The sequence below is a fragment of the Rousettus aegyptiacus genome, unplaced genomic scaffold, assembly GCF_014176215.1.
Source record: "Rousettus aegyptiacus isolate mRouAeg1 unplaced genomic scaffold, mRouAeg1.p scaffold_m13_p_6, whole genome shotgun sequence".
In the NCBI taxonomy this organism is placed as follows: Eukaryota; Metazoa; Chordata; class Mammalia; order Chiroptera; family Pteropodidae; genus Rousettus; species Rousettus aegyptiacus.
Genome location: NW_023416309.1, coordinates 103,493,749 through 103,519,784, shown reverse-complemented (window position 1 = coordinate 103,519,784; position 26,036 = coordinate 103,493,749). Strand labels below are relative to the sequence as shown.

The 26,036-nt window shown below is 39.7% G+C and overlaps 1 protein-coding gene across 8 annotated transcripts in view; it reads right to left on the bottom strand.

The window, feature by feature from the left end:
* The window catches only part of TANC2 (tetratricopeptide repeat, ankyrin repeat and coiled-coil containing 2), a 288,365-nt gene that overhangs the window by 42,921 nt on the left and 219,408 nt on the right, over positions 1 to 26,036 (bottom strand). For all 8 annotated transcript variants that reach the window (XM_016128285.2, XM_016128304.2, XM_016128256.2 and 5 more), the window contains 4 exons: positions 23,145 to 23,376; positions 19,123 to 19,289; positions 14,965 to 15,572; positions 431 to 539 (listed from right to left, as the gene is read on the bottom strand). In XM_016128285.2, coding sequence (XP_015983771.2) covers positions 431 to 539; positions 14,965 to 15,572; positions 19,123 to 19,289; positions 23,145 to 23,376 — 1,116 coding nt within the window. The remainder of the gene's footprint in view (positions 1 to 430; positions 540 to 14,964; positions 15,573 to 19,122; positions 19,290 to 23,144; positions 23,377 to 26,036) is intronic.

The window sequence follows — 26,036 nt, the reverse complement described above, 5'->3', positions numbered from 1 at the left end:
AACACCACCAGAAATATTAAGATCTTCACTAAAACAATTGTAAGAAAATTGAAAGAAATTGCTCTTAGCGATTTTTTTTTATACATTGCGAAAATCTGCAACCAATTGCTACAACATGACTGTCCTCAGGAGAGTGGAGGTCACGTATGGAATACACAGGTATATGTATACATGCTTCTAATCTAAGTGATTACACACGTACATTTCCTGGAAAGCCTGGCAGTCTGCTAAATAGGGAGGTGACAAATGTGGTTTTCTTTCAGAGGCCTGTGGAAGAACAGGCCATAAATTTTAGAAGATGGACCCGCTTTGCAGCAAAATAATTTCAGAAAGCAAAACTACACTGAAATAACAGTAGCTTCATAAACCTAGTTTTAAGGAAACCCTGCTGGAGATGGACAGAAAAAAAGCCTCCAACTTCTCTAATTACCTTAAAAATGTGTGCTTTGAGGATGTGATGTCCCAGTTCAATAGTCTGCTGTCGATTTAGTTTTCCCTCTTGGCGGGAAAACCAGAAGGCAAGCAGCGTGTGACCACTCCTGCGAAGAGAGAGAGACTCATTTTAGAAACGTCAACGCCCCCGCGCTGCTCTGGGGTGGGGCGCTGTTCAGGTCCGGCCGTGAGTCTGTCTCGCTGTTCCCCAGGGAAGGACACCTGCTACTGCGCAGATGACGGGCATTAAAAGGTTCCTAGCTTTTACCCAAGTCACACGTGTGAATACCACAAAATGTCATTTCTAGCTGGCTCAGGCCCATCCCACACACAGATGGCATTAAAAGATTTTCATTTTTATTCTCCATCTCTGTCAACTCCTCTGATTTCACCCATGCTTTACATGTCAGCGTTCCTCAGGACCTCATTTTTGGTCCCAGTCTGTCGTCTGGATTAGCTTATCCATCCTCAGAGCCTTCGCCACCACCTACATCCTCGATCTTGTTCCCTAGTTAGACTTCTCAGTCTTAGGTCAATGTACATCCAACTGTGGATTTCCCCATTCTCCACCTGGCGATCCCACGGTACCTCAAAGCCAGCGTGTCACACACGGGATTAACCACCTCTTCCTCGAGTGAAGTCTTCTGCAATCAGCTGCCACCCCTTCCCTCCAGTGGAGAAAAGGGAGGACTCTCCCTTGGGTGGTTCCACTGCAGATGGCACACACCTCTGGCACAGCATCTGCCACACTGTGTGCTCGCCCCTCTACCTGACTGCCAGCTTCCTGATGGCATCCGTTTCCCCCTATCTCCCTGCTAACAAATCCCCAAACTGTCAAGAGAAAACCTCTGCCTCTCCACATTTGTCCCTGCCCAGGATGTCCAGAACTACTGTGGCCCTCTTGTAATCATGTGCCGGCCTAAAACGAAGTCAACAGGAGGGCTAAGCTAAGAGAATTGGAGAAATACAGAGCCTGAGCCCTGACTGTACAGCATGAGAAGCTGCCCGAATTCTGGACTTCCTCTTATATGACATCACAAATTTCTTTATTATTGAATCCATCTGAGTTGGAATTTTTCTTCCAGCTCAAAGGATCCTAATGATAAGAGTCCTTTAAGTGTGAATGTATATATGTATGTATACATATGAGTGTATGTGAGGTAAGTATTTCTGTTTATGTCTATAACAGAAATTCTAAGTTGCTTCTCGCCACGGGCTCTAGCTCGTAGGAACCGTCCACCCCACCAGGCCGGTGGTCGGTGGAGCTCTTTACACGACTGGCCACACGACTCTTCTATTCCTTTCATGGAAAAGGGAAATGAAATCATTTTCTCAGTTTCAAATCTAATGAATTAATCCAACAGAGGGAAAAAGTAGCAAGCGAATTTTTGTTGGTGATACTTCTATGAAAGGAGGCCCAAGACATCTACTGGACAGTTCTCTCTCAGATTAAACACTGGCTTCTCTGCCAGGTTTAACATGTGAAGACATCTCACACTAGAGTCTGAAAAATAAACATGTCCTTTATTTTTTCTTTTTTAAAAAATGTTTTAAGCTTCAGTGGAGAACCTGGAGAACAGGGGACAGGAGAGCACCTATCTTGTAGGAATCGTCTCAGAGATTTCATTCCAATAGGCTTTAAAAAGAAATTCTACCATGTTCTAACCTTGAGCTTCACAGAACTTCCGAACTCTTGTAGATACCACGCCACCTTATTTGAGTGGATAAGATGAACCGTAATGGAAAAGAAGTTATTTAATTGAGAGAATGTTTCAGACAAGTGTAGTCTGCATGGAACCATGAGTATCATCTGAGCCCGGGGTTGTTTCACACTCATGGAATCTGAAAATTGCTACTGTACTTTTATTTATCCCTTGAAAGCCCGATTTAGTTAAGCTATTTTAATGGTGCATAGGTAAGTCAGAAAATAATGAACAGCATCGATAAAGTGCCATATCTCAAGTTCTCAAAATCCTACCCAGTTATTAACGCTGCAGTCTCCCTGGGGAAAGAACTATTACTTTAAGTGACTAGTCCATGACCGTACATAGTGACCATAACTCTTGAAATACAGGCCCCCGATCCACTACCTATGCTTCAGGCCATTAATGGGAATCCATACCTATCAGAATTAAAGGAAAAAAGCTCATGCTTGACACAGTAATGAGTTTTCAGTTAGACATAGAATTGGTTTTACCCTGGTGCTTTCCTTTTTACTGTCATAACTAAGAAACCCTGGTAAGATGTTTGCATGTCTCTGCTATACATGTATATCAACTGCGGATAACAGTGCCTGCTTTTGCAGGTGTTGACCAGGCACTCAGGAGTAACGGCAAGCAAAACAGGCCAAGGAAATGATGGAAGTGACAACTGTAGTTCACTTCCTTTTGGATACAAGCAAATTACATTATTCATAGAAGTCTGATTCTGCCTGGTTCATTGGACTCAAAGCTTATGGTGTTCAGGACACAGAGGGTAACAGTAATTTACATTATATGCTGGCATTTCATTTTGTACCTTATTATGATAAAATATGGTGCCAGTGGCTAACCTACAGTCCAAATGTTTACTTGCATTTTTATCATTTTCTCACTCCTCAACTCACTTCCTTTTGACTGCTAGTCTCACTATCCGCTAAGATCAACAGTAGCTTCTTATTTGGTTTTCTTTTAGTCTTTGATCTTGTTTCTTTCTTTTTATGTTCTCTCTTCAGCATCAGGTCTTACTGACTACTTACCTTGAAACTGTCTCGTCTCTCGACATCTGCGACACCACCCGGGTACTTCCCCTCCCCTTTCCTTCAGGGATGTAACTTCTCTGCTCCATCCCCTATTTATTCTTCTCTCTTAGGTCACTCTCATCCAGTCTCCTGGTCTCAACTCTAACCTTGATGTCAACGGCTCCCACAGTGACTTCTCTAGCACTGAAATTTCCCTTTGCTTCTCTAAGTGCCTGCTGGATCCCTTACCTCCAAGTGACCTGCCAATGACAGTTTGAAGTTGAAGCTTTCCCTCAAAACCAATCCCCCTAAGACTTCTTTATTTTTTAAAGTATTGCCATTCACTCAGGCATAAAACCTAGCAGTTGCTTTTTCTTCCCTTTACACTTTCTCTCCCGGATAACTGCAAGGGCCTCATTCTCTCCCCTGCCTGTTCCCTGAGCCGTGTCAATAACCTACACTGCAAAACCCCAATCAAAGTTCTGCTCGAAATTCCCTAATGGCTTTATAGCTCCTGCTATATATAATTTAAACTCCTTAGCATTATATTCGAAGGCTCTTCACAATTTGTCTCTTGTCTATTTGTCTGTCTTTACCTCCTTATCTTGCATTTCTAATTTCAGACAGAGTAAATTATTTTATAGTTTCAAACATGCTTTTCCCTCTGCCTGGAATTGTCTTCCCCATTTAGTTCACTGGGCAAACAGTTTCTCATTCTTCAAGTCCTAAGTAATAGTACTTATTTGCAGAATGAATAAATACGTAGTAGTACCTTACATTTACACACTATCTTATGATTTTCTAAATACTTTAACATGTATTTAGATAATCACAAACACCTATACTATAGGCGTAGGAGTAAATATTATAGTTAATATGGCGGAAGACTGAGATGCAGCCCAACTGAAGGACAGATCTCAGCTCACGTGGCTACAGGATGTAAAAGAGATGAAATGAGAACCCGGGGTCGTCTGAAACCTCATTCCATTACCTCACTGACAAGATCAGCGACTTGGTTTTTCATTTCTGGGCAAATTTGTGTGAAAAAGTCAACCAGTGAAGAACAATATGTTCATTTATATAGTGTAAACTCTGAATTCTTAACATAATTAAAATTAACAACTGTTAATTTTGATATTTTTTGATTGGCATTTTGGGAGACAGTAGTTAAGAGAGAGAGAGCCCTAGTGTGACATGATTTCAGGAATGACTGAACACAACTGTTTTCTCTTTATAGTTAAAGATGGTGGTAAACAAAATCAACAGTAACGCAGGTTCATATGTAATTATAAAGACCAGTGGGGGAGGGCAGGCTTATATCCTCCATCGTAAATAGCATAGTGCTACACTAAAGAAATGAACATTAATCATAACTGACTTTCAACACTGGAAGATGGCTGTGTGCTCCAACAGAACTTTACTCTTTCATGTGTGCAGAGTGAAATGTGATACCTTACCCTTAACCCCAAATCCTTACCCCTCCACACCTTATCCCCACTACCTTTACAGCCAAAAGAGAAATCCAATAATCAGGGGAAATTTATTAGGTGTGGGTGCCATTCACTGTTAGTCAATGCAGGAAAACTTGGTAGTGAAACTTTAGGCAGAGACAGGGGATAAGGACAGAGCTAACTGGTCCCTAAGAAATAAAATAAAAATCAAGCTAACAGGGATAATGATAAATTTCTCATACAGACCAGAGATTTTCAAGAGGATATCAAGGTATTTCTGATTTTAGATATTTTAGGAGAGACTCATTCACAGCTCAGAGTTGAGGCTTCTTCCCCTGGCACTGTCCCCATCCCCTGTCCTGAATATAAGTGCTCTGTCGAAAGACAGAGCAGGTAGTTTCCAGGAAGAGTAGAGGTTAGATCCAGCCTCCATCCTCATTTACAAACATCGGCAGCCCCTTCACCGTGGATTACTGGGGACGGGTGATACCCATCTTTGGACAACTCTGAATTATAAGACAGTGAGGTGCAGCCATTACCTGATGACGCTGCACCCCTATACCACAAGGGTTGAGGGCTGTGAAGCCTCTTAGAGTAAAAGCTTTTCTCAAGCGAGAAACACCCTGCCTCCTCACCTCGCATTTGACAGTTTGGAAGTTGAATAACAGTTGTTTTACACAAAACAGTGGCACCATATTTGTTTTTCTAATAGATTTTCACTTAGCACCCCAGGGAGATAGCTAGTTTTAAAGTTTCTATTTGTAGCACTAAAACACGCTAACAAATGGACTCAAATATTTCCAACATGGATGTTTTCTCCATTGTTCTAGTCACAGTCACTAATGTGTAGTCACAAAGATTTCATTAGCTCTTGCGATGACAAAGTCGATACACAACACTTTAGTGTTTCTGAGAAACAATTCTGAGATGTTCTGATATTTGTGTGGTGCTCAGGTGACAAAATGATACAGTTACAGTTGGCTGGCAAGGAACTGCTTACAATCTAAAGCCTATTTCATCTTATGTGGGCTAAAATAACGCGTGCGGCTGTGGAATGCCTTTGTATCACAGAGGTGAATGTGCGGAATTACTTGGGGAGACCTAGTGAGATCAGAATTACTGGGGCAGAGATGGACAGCCGCCTACGGAAGGTTTGTGCTCCCCTCCACAGTCAAGAGCTGTTGCTGGGAAGTGGCTACTTTTCCAGGGATCTCACACTCGCATTCAAGTGGGGTCATGTGACTGAGATCTGACTAATGGAATTTAGGCAGGAATTATATTCATCGTTTTAGATCTGGCCCAGAAAAATCTCCTTTGACTTCTGTGACCTTTCTTTTGTGTCACTTTCTAACTAATGTTACTCTTGTAAATTATTTAATTCATCTTTTTCCCCTAGCATTTAAATACAACTATTCTGTTTTCACATTTCTATACTTTCTGCTTTATACTCTTAACTTGGGTGATCTTGTTTAGTCCTATGGCTATACTGTCAATTATTTGCTGATAACTCCTAAATCCATAACTCCGTTCCTTAGCTGCTTCTTTTCCTATTTTCCAAAGTCACATGTCTAAACATATTTTTCATCTTCTCTTGGAGGCAATTCATTGTAAACATGTCCAAAATGGGACTCGCTTTCCTCCTGCCTCTGCTCGTGTTGGAACCTCTCCTCCACTCGGAATGCTCTCTGCTGGTCAGTAGCTTCACTATCCTCCACTATTCAAGATAACGGGTGAAGTCATTTTTGATCCCTCCACCCTTACCTTCCACACATAAAGAAAGACTAAGTGCTTGTGGGCATCTCTCAAATGTCTCTCCCCCAAGTACCTTGCTCTCTGTTCCCACATTATAGGTCTTGGCATTTCTTACCTCGGCGACCGCCATAAACCTCGTAACCAGCATCCCTATACGCAGTCTCTCCTCTTCTTCGACTTGCCTTCCACATACCACTTGTCAGAGCTATTTTTCACATCATCAGAGTATTCTGATCATTGTTTCCTCCTCCTCAAAAAGTTACAGAGACTCCCTGTGATCTACAGAAAAACTTGTAAAGCCTTAAACTTGGTATTCAAGGCTTTTTTCCTTTTTTTCTTGACCATGTGTCTTATTCTCTAATCACAGCTTCTCACAATTCCCCCGCGGCACTCTGTAGGTTCCTACGTGCTTTTGTTCCTGCCATTACCTTCCCTTGACTGTCTACAGTGCTCTCCTATTCCAATGCTGCTGAATGGAATAAATTCATTCTTTAAGGCTGAACTTGAATATCACCTCTTCTACAAACTCTCTCTTCTTTGTCTAGGTCCCTGTGGCACTATTACTGGTTGCTATGTGTCTGCATTGCCTTTAGAGGGTACCTGCTTTAACTGGTTTTAATCTCGGTGTCTTACTCACCTAAGTTTCTCTAGTGTATAGTACAGTCCTTGGTGTAGAGTCAAAGTTTAATAAATGTTTCATAAATAAACAAATGCTAAGCAGATGGGTTCCAGAAAGAACAACACAAGAACTTCCAGATCCACTTTCCAATTCACTACCCGATTCAGCCTTGAATTCGCAGGCATCTCTATTGCCACTGTTCGACTGTGAAAGAATGTGACTATGACTCAAATATTGAAAATAGCCTGACAATCCTCATCTTTTTCACCTTTCATCTTAAAAATTCTGCCTGCAGTTAAACTTCGGTGATAGCAGCCTCACAGTCTGCTTGTTGCTATTGATTCTTAGCCAACGACACCCACGCGTCTTTGCAAAAATTCTTCAGCTTAGCAGTCGGTAACTGCTTTGACATATTCTTTTCATGGCTTTCTCATGGAACCTGAATACATGTACATTTCTAGTCAGCTTATCTTATCGCTTCATATTCAATGTGGAAATGAAAGAGCCAGATGAAAGTGAACTCTAAGTAGCAGACTGTAAGTATAAAATACGCCCAAGATCTACTTCTGCGGAAATGGGTGGAACAGCATTATTTCTTTTTAAACACAGATCTGGGATTGCTGCTTTCTCCCACTTTGCCTCACAGATTCCTACCGCCCTTCTGTTCTGCTAACACATCACTGGCCCTAGGAAAATGGCCACCCTTCCTCTGCCTCTCTGACCGAGTCCTTAGGCAGCTGGCCGAGCTTCATGAGGCAGAAGAGCTATGACTCCTCTGAACTGTCGTAGTTTGAATCACCAACTATAGGAACAGGAAGATTTATCAACTCTCTCTTCCTCTTCCATGTTTCTTAGCTCTTCGTTTATACCACGAGAACTGTGCTCAGCCTTGTTATAAATATAAATGTGTCTGTTAAAACCGCTAAGCTATAAGTCCGGGCAGACAGATCTATGGTACGCGTATTTGTATCCCCTGCGGTGGTTAACAGAGAGCTCTGAATAGATTTCATAATAAATGTTCATTAAATGCTTGTTGAAATGCATGTCTTCACTTACTCCTGACACATGGTCACAGACTGAACAAAAGACAATGTCTACTGAACTGTGACAAGAGTTCCTCAAAAGGTTTTCAGTTGCAAGTTTATCATTCCTTTGTTCACTAAGTCATTCAGTTTTTCTTTTTAATACTGAGTGCTTACTGTATGCCACTATATTAACGATGAAGAAGACCAAGGTGAGCATGGCAGAACACGTTCCTGTCCTCACTGAGCTCACTCACACTCTAGAGGGGAAAGTTAAGGAGAAAGGCACATTCACACATAATAATGTAACGAGGGATTGTGATAAGTGTTAGAAAGTAAAAAGGCCACTAAAGAAAAGCAGGAGAAACTTACTTAGATAAGGTGACAAGTGGAAGTCTCTCTGAGGAGGTGGCATTTAAGCGGAGATCTAAAGGGGGAGTGCGAGATCTTGCCACGTGACGCGGGAACGTGAGCTCTAGATGGGTGGAACTGTTGAGTGCAAAGGCCTAGAGGTGGGAAGGAGCTCGGCAAGTTCTAGGAACTGGCAGATGAACAATTATAACCAGGAAATTGTGAATAAGAGGGCGAATAAATTAGCTCAATTTAGAGAGGTAGGCAGAAGCTATCTTTGTAACAGGGCTTCGAAACTTTTGGCTTTGATTTTACTCTAATCACAATAAGAAGCCATTGAAGGATTCTGGGAAGCAGAGATGGAAATAAGAGGGTACCTACAAGTAAAATCTGGGTGGTAGGACCAACTAGGTGCGCTACAATGAATATGGGTTCTTATAGTTGAGAAACAGAAGACTATTAGTGCTAATTTTACCAAATGTGGAGATTTAGCTGTTCTTGAAAGTCTCTAGAGACAGCTAAGTTGCTTTACTCACAGAAAAGAAAATGTGCTGTCATATCCCGCTACGCTGATGATAACTCCTGATTGCTGTGCCATTAATCTTGGTTTGACAACCTAGGAAAGTCTGTGGGAGCCCCATCCTTTCATTCAGCCAGTGTTGCTTCAGAGACTCATTAACAAGACAAATTAGCCTCTATTTCCTATGTAACTTTCAGTACAGTAGTTCCCCCTTATCTGTGGTTTTTGCTCTCCATGGTTTTAGTTACCTGCGGTAAGCTGCTCCAAAAATCTTAAATGGAAAATTCCAGAAATAAACAATTCATAAGTTTTAAATTGCATGCTGTTTTGAGTAGTGTTACAGAATCTCATGCCATCCTGCTCCATCCTGCCCAGCACATCAATCATCCCCTTGTTCAGTGCATCCAAGCTGCGTACGCCACCTGCCTGTTAAGTCAGGTAGTATAGCCAGTTCAGTTATCAGATCGATTATCAGAGATAGAGAGAGACACAAAGAGACACACAGAGAGAAACACACAGAGAGACAGAGACATAGAGAGAGACAGAGAGACCAAGACTACATTCAGATAATTCTTATTACCGTATATTTCTATTATTGTTCCATTTTATTATCAGCTATTGTTGCTAATCTTTTACTTTGCCTAATTTATAAGTTAAACGTTATCATAGGTATGTGTGTACGGGAAAAAACAAAGCACATATAGGGTTTGGTACTATCCAGTTTCAAGCATCTGAGGGTCTTAGAACATATCCCACGTGGATAAGGGGGGACTGCTATACCCCAAATTTTCCTTAACCACCTGCTCTACTTCTCCCTATTTTTAGATTTTTGGGTGAAGTTGTTTTAACCAGCATTTGCTATACCAGGCATATTCACCTTAAAAAAAAGATACATATTATATATATATATATGCATACATCTATGTATATATATACACACACATATATGCAGAACTATATATCTCTCTATTTATTAACTTATCAAACTTCATATGAGTTTTTATGATAGTAAGAATAAGTAGTTCTCAGTTTTAAATGTGTTGAAGAAGAATTCTGATTACCAGCTTTTTCCAAACTTAATTTTGGATTTGGAAAAGGAGAAAAAGATTATTGCTGCCTATCTTCAAAGGTATGAGAACATTAAAGATGGGAGCCGTTTGCCTATTTGACAAGTAGATGTTGGTTCCATGATTTCTGCTGAGAAAAAACAAATTTGTAGAGTTGAAGAATAGTCATGCATTGGCAAACTGGACATATTCCAAGGTATATATTAGATTTCTTGTAATTTTCCCCTTGCATTACATCATAAAACCATGACTATGGTCACTAGAGTAATACTTCAGATTTGAGGCTAAAATCTATTCTTGATGCCAATAGGAGTTAGAAACTTAGATAATAAGAAAAAAAATTATTGGCAAATTAGACAAATTCCCAATAATATTACAGTTTAATGAACTCTTTCCCTGGAAATCATGACATCCAAATCATGACATCCAAAGACTGATTTCCCCTCAGTGGTAGAAAAAAATTAGAAGTGAAGCAGTGTTAGACCCAGAGCGGACCAGAGAAATAATAGTTTTAGGCGGGTAAGGTCATCTACTAATAGTCTAGTGCTGGTGAAAGATGTTTGGTACACCCCCTTCTCTTGCTTCAACCCATCCTAACCTCCTAAGGGCTGATTTAGCTCCAGGAGCCCTTTTTCTCTTCCCATGATCCATGACTTTGCTCAATTCTTTCTTAATGCTTTTAGAAAGTGGAACCCATCCCCCATTTAAGGGTTTGTCATAGGAGTCTGAGATGGCTGTCGGAAGAAGTAACCGTGAGTCTGTGCTTGGGGTGGGGGTGGGGGGCGGTAAGGTTAAACGTCATCTGGCCTGGAGGTTCATGCTCAGATGAAAACAAACAAAAAGCAACTCACCATTTTGCGGCCACTTCAGACCCACAAATTAGACAGGAAGCCAGGCTGCACAGGCCCCCAGCACAGAGTTAGTTTTCCTTTATAGGAAGAATGACCTCTTTTTTCCCCCTTAGATAAACTGCTTCTTTGACACTCTGCTCTGCGGCATGATTTTGGAGCACCAGGTCTCCAATGTTTAATTCGCTAATGTGGCCAAAATAATTAGCAAAAATCTCAACAGACCACAAGTTATAATACATCAACTCTGCTCACAATCAACTAAGTACTCCACTATCCTCACAGATGTAAGTCCGATTTGAGTAGCCTTTTCCTTTTCATCCTCCATAAAACCTGCTTCTCTTAGTTTGAGGAAATCAAGGCAATCCGAATTAGGTTCCCGAATCACCACCTCAGGCTGAATCAGCTCAATACTCATGAAATAAAGTTCACAGCAAGCTTTATATGTTTCAGTCAAACACTTAAAAATAGGGTAGCTGAGTCTTCTAATCTCTGTATCAAAATCTTACATATATATTCCCATATATACATATATAAGCTGATCTGCAAGTTGTCCCTGGGGAAGGGGAGGCTAGATGCCTTGAAAATAGAGATATTGATGAAAGGAAACATAAAAAAAGAGCAGAGATTCATTCGGGGATAGCCTAAAGTTATGGACAAATATTAAGCAGCACCACCGGGCTGGAGGGCCCCAAGGGTCTACTCTATCAGCCTCGAATTTCCACTATCAAGGTCATTAACAGGTTGGATAACAAAGGCTGGTGACTTTTCAAACGCCTTATTTAAAACGCACAAATTGTTTCAAAAGGGTTTCTTACCTCCCTCTTATTAGCATAACAACAGAGATTACCTTATTAGATTTAATCTGATCTCTCAGTGCCCCAGGGAATAAACCACAGGACAGAGTCATTTCAGAGTATGACAGTGATGAATAATGGGAAACAAAGCAGAATAAGGTGGGAGGTCTCAGGCCTGTGAGTGCTTCAAGAGGCATCCTTTTATCCAGAGAGCAAATCTAAAATTTTACAAGTTTTGATGTGATAAAAGATTTCTGAGTGATTCTTTAAGTTTGATTAACGCACACATGCGCACACATACAAATACCCTGCCCTGTTACCAAGACAAGAAAAGACATCTATAACTCATCTCTTTCTGTGACAGTTATACATCTGTGTGACATTAAGTCATTCTCTCTGGGATGTCAATTCTCTGCCCTGATTCTGGGACAACAGAAAGTCTGATATTTAAAATAAAGAAAACTTTGTCTCAACTGTAGCGGTGACCTCTGGCTCTGACATTTCATCTTTCTAGCACCATCCTCAGATGACCAACTCTCTTCAGCTTAGCAGAAGTACCTCCCTGGCTGGCCTATTTCTGATGAAGGTCAACTACTTTTGGCTTCGGCAGAATATTCTCATCTGTGTCTAATTCCCTAATAAGGTCAACGAGTAAGAGCTGACAGTCCAGGAAAACGGTCTAGAAATGATGGGGATGTTCTGGTGCTTCTGAAAGGTCTCCTTACGCAGAGACAGGCATGTCAGGCACGGGCCTGCCTACTGTGATTTCAGAGGCACTGAGCTGGTCTTCTCTGGTCTCCTGAGATACATCAGCTGCTCTAGAGAGAAACTGGAGAGAAAGTGGAGAGAGAGGGGAACAGTGTACAGAAGTAGAGGCTGAAGGCCACAAAGATGAACCCTGCTTAGAGCATCCTGCTGATCAGACTCGCCTGAGATGGAAAGTAATTAGTCGGTTTCTTTGAAAGGCCAGTTTAGGCTTTGCCAATAGCATTAAATTCTCAGTGAATTTCTATTTCATTGACCCATGGGGCCTCAAGCTTGGAGACAAAGCTGGTGCCACAGTGCTGGGTAGAAGGCTGAATTCCAACTGAAACGAAACGTAAGAAAGCTTTTATGGTAACCCCTGGTCCTAGTATTTTACTCTCTGCTACTAGTGACATATGATGATCCCTCAGAAGCGCCGTGTGTTACTTAATCCCCGGGCACACCTCATTTTACTGCACCCTGCTTTATTGTGCTCCATGGATGCTGCATTTTTTAAATCTACAGACTGAAGGTAAGACCCTCCATCAGCAAAAAGATTACAACTCTCTCTATGGTGGTGGTCTGAAACCGAACCTGCGGCATCTCCGAGGTGTGCGTGCATGCGGCACTTGAAGTGAAAAGTGTCTGCTCTTCTCGCCCCAGTGTATCAGCCTGTTGCCGAAATGTTCCTAGTTAAGAAGCCTGTAAAGCCATGTGTGGCTTCATAAATAATATATGTTCTTCTTTGGGAGCCCCTGAGGTTTCATCTGTTATAGGAATACTGTTAATCCAATGAGAGTCTGGCTGTCTCGGATCTCAGATTTCAATCCTCTGTCACGTTCCAGGATGAGAGAGCAGACCAGTTAGCAAAGTTTCCCTGGAAACTGATTTCAAAGTGTTTACAGGCAATTCTAGATTGGTCTCTTTTTCTTAACCATGTGGTTGCCAACTGTGTGTTAAGCGTCAGTAGCAGTAGTAGTGGGATTTATAATAAAACCCTCTTGGGAATGCCATACAATACTTAGAAGAGACTCAAACTCAGTTTTGTTATTTTTGAATCTTGTGCCCCTAAATGTCATGGCATAAGGCTGTTGCTGCCTAGCCAGTTAGCTACAGGAATCAGTACTTGAAGGGTCTATTACTTTAAAGAAAGGGAAGAAAAAAGAACACTTCCTAAACACTTGGTTTGTCCTCTGTACTATTCCAAGAATTACACCTACTCCACGTACTCACTTAATTCTCGACAACTTTAGGAATTATTATCTCTATGTAGATAAGAAAACTGTCTAGAAATATGTAACTTTCCAACAGTCACAATTCCTAGAAGAGGTAGGATTTATAAGCAGATAATCTGACTCATAAGTTCAATGTTCTTTCCACTGCTTTCTTTAAAAGTTTCCCTCTCAGGGAAAAATACCATGAAATCTACTGCCTGGCTTGGTATCTTCATCAGAATCTGGAACTAATTTTCTAATGAATCAGCATGAAGTAGGCTGAGCAGCAAGCCCACAATCACAGTTGTCTCTAATAAGGCTGGGTGAGGAACATGCTGGGAGAGCAATAAAACCCCAGCACGGTCAGAGAGGTTTAGTTTCTCTGATGAGTCACAGCGGCAGGCGCACTCAAATCTGGCCTATCTTCTTTGTGGGCCAGAAGAAGCTCTACAGTTGCCAGCAATGTTGTTGGTGTCTTCTTTGTTGCCAGGAAATAAGGCACATACCTGCTTTTGAAAACACCAACTTTATTAAAGGCATAAGTCTTTTACAAAGTAATGTGGAAGGGTACGAAGCACACCCTGCTAGGATGCTAGAGTCCTGGGTTCTACCCAAGAGAATGGGAAACCATTTCCTATCTACTCTAGTTTGTTGAGCTCAGAAAGAGTCTTAAGTCAAGGTCAAGCTCATCAGGAAAGAGTGCTGGGGTAAACCAGTGATGTCTGCTGTGGCTGCAGGACAGAGGAGTGGGGGGGGGGTGTACATACTGTTCGTCTGCCATCTCTACTCTAGTCGCTCCTCCTTTCTCTCACGTATGATTGGATGACACTGGAGAAGTAATGCAGAATCTTAAGGCCTTTGTAGTAAAATGGGGATCATGACACCTTATCAAAAGGTAGAGTGGCTAGACCAGCTGATCTCTTAAAGTCTTTTTTCGGCTATGAGGTTTAACATTCCATTTTCCGGTATAAATCTGAGCACTGGTTGGGTTTTAATGGGGTCAGTCATTGGTGACTTTAACAACGGTATGGCTTTTAAAATGACAATCACAATCTAAAATGATTCTGCTCTAAGTCAAAGAGATGAATAATATATCAATTCTTTCTCCATCTCTGAAGAACATCGAGGAAATCTGTTAAATGGCTAAATTAATTATTGTCTGAGAACATTGGTGGCATTAGAGACGATTATTTAGGAAAATACAGGAATGTATGAGAGCATTCTAAATATTATACGGCTTTTGAGTCTTCAGGAAAAAACACTGTGAGGAAATAAATCAATCTCATTACAGCCCTGTCTTGAGAGAAACCTTTCCCTTATGTGAAATGTTCAATGAAGAACACTTCTCATGTTTTCAATACCCATGCTCCATGCAATAAATACAAAATAGGCTCAGAATTGCTTATTATAGGCCTACAGGTGGCTTACCTGGGGTCACAGAGGAATTTGGTTTTCTCTCCTTCTTCTCTCCAGATAAGCCATTCTCGAAAAGAAGGGTGGACAAACATACGAGTCATGTCTCTGCGCTTGATCAGAAACATGGAGAGGTTCTCCATTCTCTGCTGGAAGTCCTCCCATTCTAGCGTGCCGTCAATGCTACCAGCATTGATGGCCTGGAAGATATGCTCGTCAGTCAGTGGGTGGAGAGAGGCCACTGCCACATTCAGGAGAGGCATCACTCGGTCAAAGGAAGACTGGGTTGGGAACTTCATATTGCACTGGAGTAAATAAACTTCAGAGAGCGAAACAGGAACGACTTTGTAGCTAGAGCTCTTCAACACTAGGTAGCCTTTCTCTATGAGGTCAAATGTGAGCTTCAGGTATAGATAGGACCCTTGACTGAGGGTCTTGAGATGAGAACTGAGTTTGCCAAACGTAGTGTTGTCCATTTTGCCATTAAGTGAAATGTTATTCTGGATCTCGGAGCTGCTGTGTATCCGGTGTAGGATGTAAGCCTGTAGGTCCTGGTCTATGGCTTCATTCTCTTCTAGTCGATCCAAAAAAATCCTATGGAAAGGCAGCAACTTGGTAATTTCCTAAAACAGAGAGAGAGAGACAGAAAGACCTTCAGTTTCCCCTAACTCTTATGATAAACTATGGGGTCCAAAAAAATCTTATGCTGAACTTCCTAGTGGCCAAAGAAAAGAAGGAAACGTGATGGGCTGTTAGTACCCAAAGGTTAAAACAGTTGCACAAGAGAAACACGACTTTTCCTAATATTGAGACTTAAGATAATTTTTTGTGGGTTTTCATAAAGAACACTTTAGGAGTGATTTAATGGTCACTATTTTAATAACACTTTTAAAAGAAACAGAAAATGGAGCTCTATGTAACTTTTTTGTTGTAACTTTTTTCAGTGTAAACACGGCATAATGTCAAAGTACGATTCAGTAAAAAATAAAAGTGGCTTTCTAACCTTTCTGATACAATGACAGCGTTTTAATGTAGGCCTTTTGGAGCTGCCTTAGCGCAAAGGAATACTTCTCATGGTGGGAAGCTCTGTACTTGGCTGATCTGCTTGGAGATTACACTGGGGAAAGTTGATGGGTGACAGAGCTTTGCAGTGACTCTGATGCCTGGGATTCCATCGTATCTGTTCACAGATTTTGCTCCTGTCAGTATCCATTCTCGCTTGCATCAATTTCTTCTCTCCTACTGGATCATGTGGACAAATGACCCCATAATTCTGCCCCCCAGCTACAGTCCTATATCTTTGTTCCTTAGCAAAATGGGACATAAAAGTGTTCTCTATGCACGAGATCCAATTCCTCCCTTCCCCTTCTCTCCTTTATTTGCTGCAATCGGGCCTCAACCCCATCTCTTCACTGAAATGGTTCTTGTCAAGGTTATCCGTAACCTTCACCTTGCCAAACTCAATAAGCAAGTTGCAGTTCTCATGCTCCTCAGCCTCTCAGCGGCAGGTGACACAGGTGACCACACCTTTCTCCTTGAGTCGCTTTCTGCAGCTTGCTTCCATAGCATGTTTCCCTCTTAGCGCACAGGCCACTCCCACTCAGGCTTTTTCACTGGCGCCTCTGCCATTTCTCAGTCCACGCGGGATCAGGTCTCCATTCTTTTCTCTGATCTAGCCACTCTCACTCCCTAGAACAGTTCATTTGGTCTCATTGTTCTAAATACCACCTATATGCAGGTGACGCCTAACTCTGTTTCCAACTTAGTCACCTCCCCTGAGCTCTCATCTTTTATCTCTATTAAACATTTACACTTTGATGTTTCATAGGTAACTTTAATGTAACCAAATCGGAACTACTGAATTTTGCCCCCTTCCACAAGACCTCCCATGCAGTAACTGGTATTAACATCAACCCTGCCACCAAATCGTAGAAGTTATCTGCGATCTTCCTCCTTTCTTCAAACCAGCATTTACACACTCGCTCAGCGAAAACCCACGACTCATTCTTGAACTATCTCCCTAGCTCACACCCACATTCAGCCCGTCATCATGTCCTTCTGATTCTCCTTCACAATCCTGTCCAAAAGTGAGCACCCCACAGGGTCTGCACCAGTACCGCTCCAGTCTAAGCCACCGTCATCTCTCACCTGTGCTTCTGCTTCCATTCTTGAACCCCTACATTTTATCATCTACACAGCCAGCAGCCAAAGAAATCTTTTAAAAAGGTAAATCAGATCTCACCACCTTACAAGCTCCTTGAAGGGGTCTTTCCCATCTGCCCTATCTAAAATAACTATCACCCCCATTTATTGCTTTATCCTACGTTATTTGTCCTCAAAGTACTAACAGTACCTACAATTTTAATGTTTATTTATTTATTGTTTGTTTGTGTTCTGCATTAGAATATAAGCTTCTTGAGAGAAGGGATATTGTGTCTTGTTCACTGTTGTATATTCAGCTCCTAGAAAGTGCCTGACATACTTAAGAAGTGTTTGTGGAAACAATGAATGATCGATATGAGGGTTCATTTTTTTAAGACCTATGAATTATTTCGCTGTCAGAGCAGAATAAAAAATAATTTTTAAAACTTCTTGGTTGAAGTGAGTGAAGTATCTGGGAAGTTATTTACAGGGCTTAATTTATAAAGACACTGAAATTTGAACTTTGTAGATTAATAGGTATAGTACTTTTCCTATTCTTTGGTATAGCTGAAAAATTAAAGACATCTACTCTACCAAGTCATAGTTAAAATGTCTTTTCCGATTACACATGGCATTAGGTAAAACTATAAATGATGAAATGTCCTAAGCATACATGTAGTACAACTAGTCAGGAATTGTGTCCCTGAAAGTTTATTTTATGCATTCTTCATCTTTAACAATGAAGCTACTGACCTGCAATGGGAGATTACAGATTTTTAGTTGTACAGATGCATTTATGTTGATTCCCACATTATTTAGTTCATATTTCTTTGAGATTAATTACAAACATCTGCAAGGTAGTGGACAGTATTAGAAGTACAGTGTTTGATCAAAGAAGGCAGCAAAGCTAATGGGTCAGTATCCAGGAACAATACTAAGTGCCTGGGAAAAGGAAAAAGTAGGGAGCCGAGACTATTTTCTGTATATTAGCTGATGATACGAGGGGGCTGCATCAAAACACAGTAAATCTTTACTTAACATTGTTAATAAGTTCTGCGATTTTAAGCAAAACAAAATATAACCAAAACCATTGTTACCATAAACTAACTGATACAAACAAGAGTTAAGTTCCTATTGCATCTCATCACTGTTATAACGAAACAACGTTGAATGAGACAACAATGTTATTCGAGGACCTGCTGTAGTGGAATGGGTGTATAACCTATGAGATTTTAATGTTCATCGAAAGAGGCGATGGTTAGGAGAAAAAAGGTTGAAAAACTGTGTTCCAAACCAAGTGCGAATATGTAAAGAATGGGAGATACCAACTCGGCCGCAGTGAGAACGGTAGAGAAGGTAAAGTTATTTATCCTTAGCCCAGGCTCAGTGCCACATTCCTAGTCCTTCTTCCAGGTCCTTAAGTGACCAATGAGTGAACAGGAACTTAAAAAAAAAAAACTTATCTCTTAGTTGTCGTTTAATCTGAAGTCTTAACATTGCCGATATTTCCTAGAGGAAGGCACATACAGGAAAAAGTCCATCTTCATGTTATAGAAAAGTTGTTCAAGTGGAAGCAGAGGGAGGAACTAGAAAACCTGGCTCTAGACTGTAGACTGAACTGACTTTGGTGTGGCAGTAAATGATAAAAAATATATAAGATAAAAGTTAAACAGTAAATTTGAGTGTTTAGGGACTCTGTTTGCATTGCTGTCTGTCCTCAGGACAAAATCTAGAAAAATGGACTTTCTTTGCATGCTATTTTGAAGGACACTTTATTGAAAATTTATCCAGAGCAATGGGAATGGGAATCTGAGTGAAGAGAGTCGTATATAGAGAATGTTCTCTCCAGATCATATTTCTTACTCCCAAGATATGCTCTTTGGGAATTATTCTTGCTAGGAATTATTCTAGGGCTCGAGGACATGGCAGAGGTTTAGAAAAACTCATCACTAAAGGAACAAGGACCCAGAACTTTTTTAGCTTAAGCGCTTGTCAAGGGAAATAATTTATGGTCCAAATGCAAACACATACCTGTAAACTGGTCCTAACCGTTACAATTAGTTTGAGCCAGGAAGGAAATTTTCCAATCATTTTACTCAGAAATGATACAATTGTATCCCCATAATCCGGTTTGTGAAATTCTGCTTCATTTAATCCATCAATTAAGATGATGAAATCTTCATCTGGAATTTTTCTCTCTGAGATAGAAAGAAACAAATTACTTAATAATTACCACGTAGACAGTGAATTCGTTTGGGTCTTTGATTTAAGTAATCTGTTTGGAAAAAAATATTAGAAAAGGTCTTTTGTTTCTTTTCTAAATGCTCAGGGTGCATAATTAATTATAAGGACATGGAAAAATTCATTCAATGAATTCACTGTTTTTTATCACATGTGAAAGCTTGTCACATATATATGAAGTGTATACATCGTCATCATAATTTTCCGCATGTAATCAGATTTGAGACAGACTGAGCATTGCATTCAGATGAGAATTTGCACATAGCAATTCATTTTTTCTCTTATACATGAAAAAGCTGAAAAGAATTTGTTGATTTTTTTCCTAACCTATAGCATGTTCCTTTGGGAATTCTCCCCCTTGCCCTCTCCCCGCAAGGGGGTTTAATTTGAAGTCCAAAGTAGTATATAGACTACATTTGAATGTATAGTGGGAAAGAAGAAATGGAGAAACAGAGAAAAAAGCAATTCTGGCCAACGGACAGATCTGAACTAGCCAGGTTGGATCAAACAATCTCACGGAACTAGTGGCCTCCTAGACTATCTCTAGGATAGCTTCAAGGAGGCCAGACCCTTGCACGATTTTCCCAAGGGAGTAGTCACGTGGGGAAGATAAATACCTGTCCTTTTGTGTCCGGCTCCCTCCTGGACTATACTGTTCTAAATTGACAAAATCAGTTTATCTTTAGGACTAGGCTGTACAAGAAGGGTTGGTGAGATTTCTCACTTCCACTCTCATTATATGTTTACTGATTTTTAAACTACATTGAACAAGGTGGTTAAAAATCCCCAGGTTGAATAACATTTTCATATAAATGAATTGTGAGTAACAAGTAAAAATTACTAGTTAGTAGGACCTTATAGATTCTGAAGGGAGGAAGGCAGTTGGAAGAGAGAAAGGAGTCACCGGATGCCTGAATCGGGAAACAGGTTATAGCTGAGGAGGAATAATATTTAGCTGGGGACAGAAGGAAAAGTCTATGGACTTCTGACCAAGACGGGCTCTTTTAGCCTTTTAAAGAATCAAGACCAACTGAAACTACATAAATTGGTTTCACATTTGAAAATAATGTAGTTTTTCTTTGCATGATTAATAGGACTTTATATTTCCCCACTAAAGTACAAACTTTATATAAAGGAATTTAATTTCAACATCCTAAGTATTATAAGTCAGTTCTCAAATGATGAAGAGTTTTAACCATTACTTTGATCTGGTGCCTTTTTAGAAAGAGAAATGAACTAGGATTCCAGCTCAAACCATTAACAATGATTATTAATGAAATGGCATTTTATATGATATAGTACTAAGAAAACACATTCTTCCGTTAGGGAGTCTAAAGAACTGAGAGAAGTTGCTTGGCACTAATTGGGATTTAACCATATGACTGGGGGCTCCTATGTTCTTGATTTTGAGGACCTTGGCTCCCTTAAATGTAACTGTGTCTTTAATTTCCATGGAGGAATTTTCTAGTTGCATTCCACTGGGCAGATGTAACAGACTCATCCCTTGTTGCTGAGCACTGCTACCTAACCCCACCCAGTGGTGTGCTGGAGCCATCCTGACTGGTTCAGGAGAGCCCACTGCAGTATTTTCAAGAGCTAGTTGTTAAGCAGCTGGTAGCCTGCAAATGGCCAAGGTGGGGCTATTTATTTATTTATGCAGTGGAAACCCACAAACCTTACGAGCCCTCCTCTGGCAGCTGGCTGTTAAAAATTTACCAGCACATCACTGTCTCCACCATTTTAATTATAAATCCTTTAACTTCACTCAGCCTGCTTCATAAGAAAGCCATGATTTTCAAGTGGAGAAAAAAGTTGATGATAATGCATCTAATTCAGACCTTCTTTGGGAAAAACATTTCAAACACATTCTCAAGCATACAGATCTAAATTGTGATCCAGACATTTTAATGAACAAAGTAATTCAATGGCTAATAAAATTTAAATTTTTGTTTGCATAAGTTCCCAGTAGAGTATATTATTCATCTAGTGAGTTAAGTAGACAATGCATTATGTTTTTTCTTAAAAAAAATGTGCTCCATTTACGATAATTATATTATTCCAAATCTTGTTTTTTCTTTCTTTTTTTTTTTTAAAGCTTCCCTTCCTTTGAAGGAGTTACTTAGAAGTCACCTATATCATATGTGGTATGAGGTGTCAAAAAACATTCCTCTGTTAAGAAATAAGGATGGCATGTGTATCTAAAGATACATTCTTTAGGATTCAGAAGAATAAATGCTAAGAATTTCCAAATGGTTACTAATATTGCAAAACGATGAGAACCAGTCCTTAAAAATTTCCTTTTCCTTTGCTAAATGATGAAGTTTTTCAATTATCAACTTTAGAAGTGAGGCCCTAATGATCTTTAGACTTTGCCTTTCAAATGCAACCAGCCTTGAAAGAATGCTCCTGCATGTTCATTTTCAAACTTTTGTAGGTTATTTACATACACACCCTAACTTGGTAGCTTTAAAGATTTTACAGACTAATGAAAATTTTTTAAAAATTGGGGACCAACAAAGGATTGCATATTTTGCCACGTAAGAACATTTAAAGTACAACTACTATCCACTATCACCACTGTTTCAAAGCATAAAAGATATGCTAACATTAAAAAAGTAGGAGAGGCATAATTTATTTAACTTTAACTACATGTACATGCAAAACTACAACTATATCCACGCAAAGTCTAGGCTATTTCTCTTTCCTTATTCCATCACGGACGAATGAAAACCTCAAATGGAGTGCCTCTTAGGAGCCACCGTTCTGGCTGGCCAGTCCCTGGGAAGGTTTTCCAAGCCCCTTAACCTTTGTTTTAAATCCTTTGTAAATACAGGGATTTTTTTTCACCAGGGATTCTCCAATGCCCTCATTTACATGCATACTTAAATGCTTGAACTGTCTTCTTAGTAGTGCCATCCCAAGACTCTACCTAGGTACCTGAGAGAAATAAGAATTATGAAGACTATGAGAGAAGAGATGGTAGCTAGTGCTAAAGTCAAAAGTGAATCCTAGTGCATGAGATCTTACGATTGGTGTATTGTATAGAAATTATCAAAAGTGAAAAGAAGACTCATATCAGACAACATTTTTGTTCAGAAAGCTACGCATGAGAATTATCTTCCTTTCAGTCGTGATAACAATATCTCCTTTCATTTCAAATTGGTGGCTGAGAAACTTCGATGGACAGAAAATATGCTTACAAATATTTGTGGATCAATTCCAAGATTTAAAAAAGACTAGAGTATGGTAAAGCTAACAGGTAGTAGAAGTGCAGACACAGGTCGTCAGAGTTGAGAAGAAAAACTCTGATATCTGTGTAACTAGTATAGAAGCACAATAACTAATAACCAGTAACTTGAAATAACTGAAGATGGTGGCCAGGGGAACGGAAATTATAATCAATTGTTCTTATGAGTATCTCCAAAACCCCTGAGAAAGGTAAATAAGCCTCTCAGGAATCAACAGGATTGCTCAGGAAATCTTGTTCTTACTCAAGTCTTTTTCTTTGGCTTCCAGCATTGATGAAACATTGTTAGAGACAGGTAAAGGAGTTGGGTGCACTTTAGTATAAGAAAACTGTATTATATTTGAAAATGAGAATGGGATTTTTTATAAAGAAAAGAGGAAGTAGCAGTTCCTGTAGGAATTTTAATTTTTTCAAGTAAAATCTTTTTATCTGTGAACCTGAAGGCCATCAGCTATGGAACATTTAGTTTGGCTATGTGATTAAAAAAATCATATCTATGACACGATCCAGGTGAACTTGGGCTCCAATGCTTTTGCCTTTCACCTTTTTTGCACCTCATCTGTACCTTTGTGGAGATTCTCCAGGGGCTCCAGGACTCCCCTCCGGAAGGAGGCCATGGGGTCTTGAACACAAGACCTAAGGCTCAGCATGCTCTGTAGGTGAGGCTCCCGGAGAAGCTGCTCCCGATAGGCCGCCAGTTGAGGTGAGCGGCAGAGAAGGGCAGCAACGTTGTGGACAAATTCTGGCACCAGGCAGGTGTAGGCATTATCTGCCTGGCAATAGTGATAGGCAACCACCTATCAAAGAAAGATGACAATGCAGATGGGTTGATCAGTAGCAAGAACAACTGCCATGGTTATTATATGATCATTCTCTAACATGGTCTTCTATCTCCTCATTCCTCAACTTTACAATTAAAAATAAAAGCTGCTAACTCAGGAACTGCCTGATTTATCTAAGAGCAGAAATTTGATACAATATTTCTATTGTAGACATATGCTATGATAATTCACAATTAAATATAAATACAAATTGAGTTTTCCCTCTGGATTATAATAAAAAGCCTGAGAATAAATATTTACATTAATCTCTATAATATTTATTCAGCATGGAGCAGTATAGGAAAGAGTTAATTTATAACAAAACATTAGGAATAAAATAATCACAGAAAAACTATGTTAGTTTCAACACACACCGATGCCATCATCTTTAAAAATTATAGCTGTGTTATAAACGGCTTTATAAAAAGTAAAATAATTCAGACTTAAGAATTATCATTAAATATTTTCTGAATACCTTGAGAGAAGAGAATCAAAATTAGGTAACAGGAAGATGGAAAGGAGTGAGATTTTTGTTAGATGCAGGTCTTAAATTCAAAGAACTCAGAAAATGTTGTGAGTCTTAGTATCATCCATGGGCTGCCTGGCTGGAACCCAGAGTTTTAAGGTCTGTTCTGTTTCGATTTGCACAGAGCTCACTCTTTGCCTCAATGCAGAGGATGATTTTAATCTAGATCACTCTGTTAGCTCAGTAGTACACACAAAAGTGATGGGATTGTGTAGGTAACAAGAAATTGGCAGGGAGGTTCAGCTTGAATGCATGGAGAGCACTTGGCATGGTGCTCAGCACATACTACGAGCAAAGTAATGTTAGCTGTCCCGTCATCATTGCCGTCCTCCTCCTCTTCCTCTCCATCATCATTATCAAGGTTCTGTATACTCGTTTGTAGCTACTGGCTTTGTGCCTGTCGGCATCTGAAATTTTCACTAGAAGCATTCATAAACCACAGGGACTCCAGCTCGTCAAAGATCTCCCAGAGAATAGTCAGCTACTAAAGAATTTTGTTTTGAACGGACTCTTAATCTGTAAGTACCCTACCTCTTTAATGCTGGAAATGTCACTGTAAAAAAAAATACCTGAAATCTTTCTCCTTAAGCATAAGAATAACTGAACAATACAAGTAATGTTACTACACATATAAATCTGAGGATAGGAATTGCTTGTTGAGTGAAGCAATGCTATGTGAGCACCATATGAACTCAGAAACAAGAAGTTATACTAAAAATATCTTCACTTTCTTTTAGATAAATTGGTCATTACTTTATTACCTATCTTAAGCACAGCGTAAGGAACCCAAAGAAAAAGAACCAGCAACAATTGATCTGTCCTCTTAATGAACAGTGAATGTCAGTGGTTATGTCCACATGGATACAAATCTCCACTTTATAAAAAGCGAACAGCAAACCTCTGAATCAATATGAACTTTCATCATATTTTACCTCAATTGATTCCACATCTCAAGGAGAAAAACAGCTGAGCAAACCAGCTGCAACTTGCCCTTTACCTAAAGTAATAGGATTAAGTTTGAAGAGAAAAATTCTGAAATTTAGGAAGAGGGTTCTTTTACTGATTTCATTAAAAATCATCTGTGCTCTTGGCTGAATGAGGTTTTACCCACCAAGGTTAGATAACATGACTAAAGTTGCTACCTTTCTTTTAATTTTAAATATTTCTTTGGCATTCCAAATATAAAGTCATGATTCCTTTGTAGAATTCAGGCAGAAAGATCATTCAACATCTTTATGAAATTTGCACTGTGGCTCAAAACAGGTTATTTACTAGACATTTCAAAGTAGTTACGTACATGAACATACAATCTGTCAAAAACATTTGGAACTTCCCGAATATTGTTGATTGATGTTATCTGCAACTTTTCCTACGTATACAAGTAGGGAACAATTCTGGGAAGGCAGTTTTTTCCTTCAGTCTCTCATTGTACCAGTGTTCAGTGATGGATATTAGGTCACCCCCTATAGCTCTGAGGAAGTCGTCATGACCGCCCATGCTCAGTCACTATTATTCCAACTTCCTGGAAATGGTTCCCAATTAGTCCACTCTCAATATATCAGCAGGTAAAACCTTTCTCCGCAGTGAATTGTTTCTCACAATGACCTGGTAAAACTTCATTTTTGGCTATGTCTTTCTTATATTATTAATTTTTACAACTTGTTTTCTCATGTTAAATTACAAAACTTTAAAAACATGTTATTTATCGGTGCATAATATTATACTATTAAAATGATTTTATCCAAAATACATTTGATATGACCAGAATCATATTAATTCTTTGAAGAAGACAGTGAGTACATTTTAAGATTACTTCTGTGAGGGGAAAAAAGAAAAGAGGGAAGTCTGTAGGATATATAGACAAAAGAAAAGACTGGAGGTCAGTATAGCCTTGGGTATAAAAAGCTTCATCCTCATTCAAAAGCCCTAATCAAATGATGGAATGGCAGCAAATCTGTCAGCCTTGTGTTAAAAGTTCCAGGCCTTCACTCTCCAAAGACCATTTTCTACTTCAAATGAATATCGACAGAATTAATCTAATCTCACATAAAGAAAAAGGCAGCTTTGAATATTTGGAATTCATTTGGACATAAAAATTTAATTTGCATAA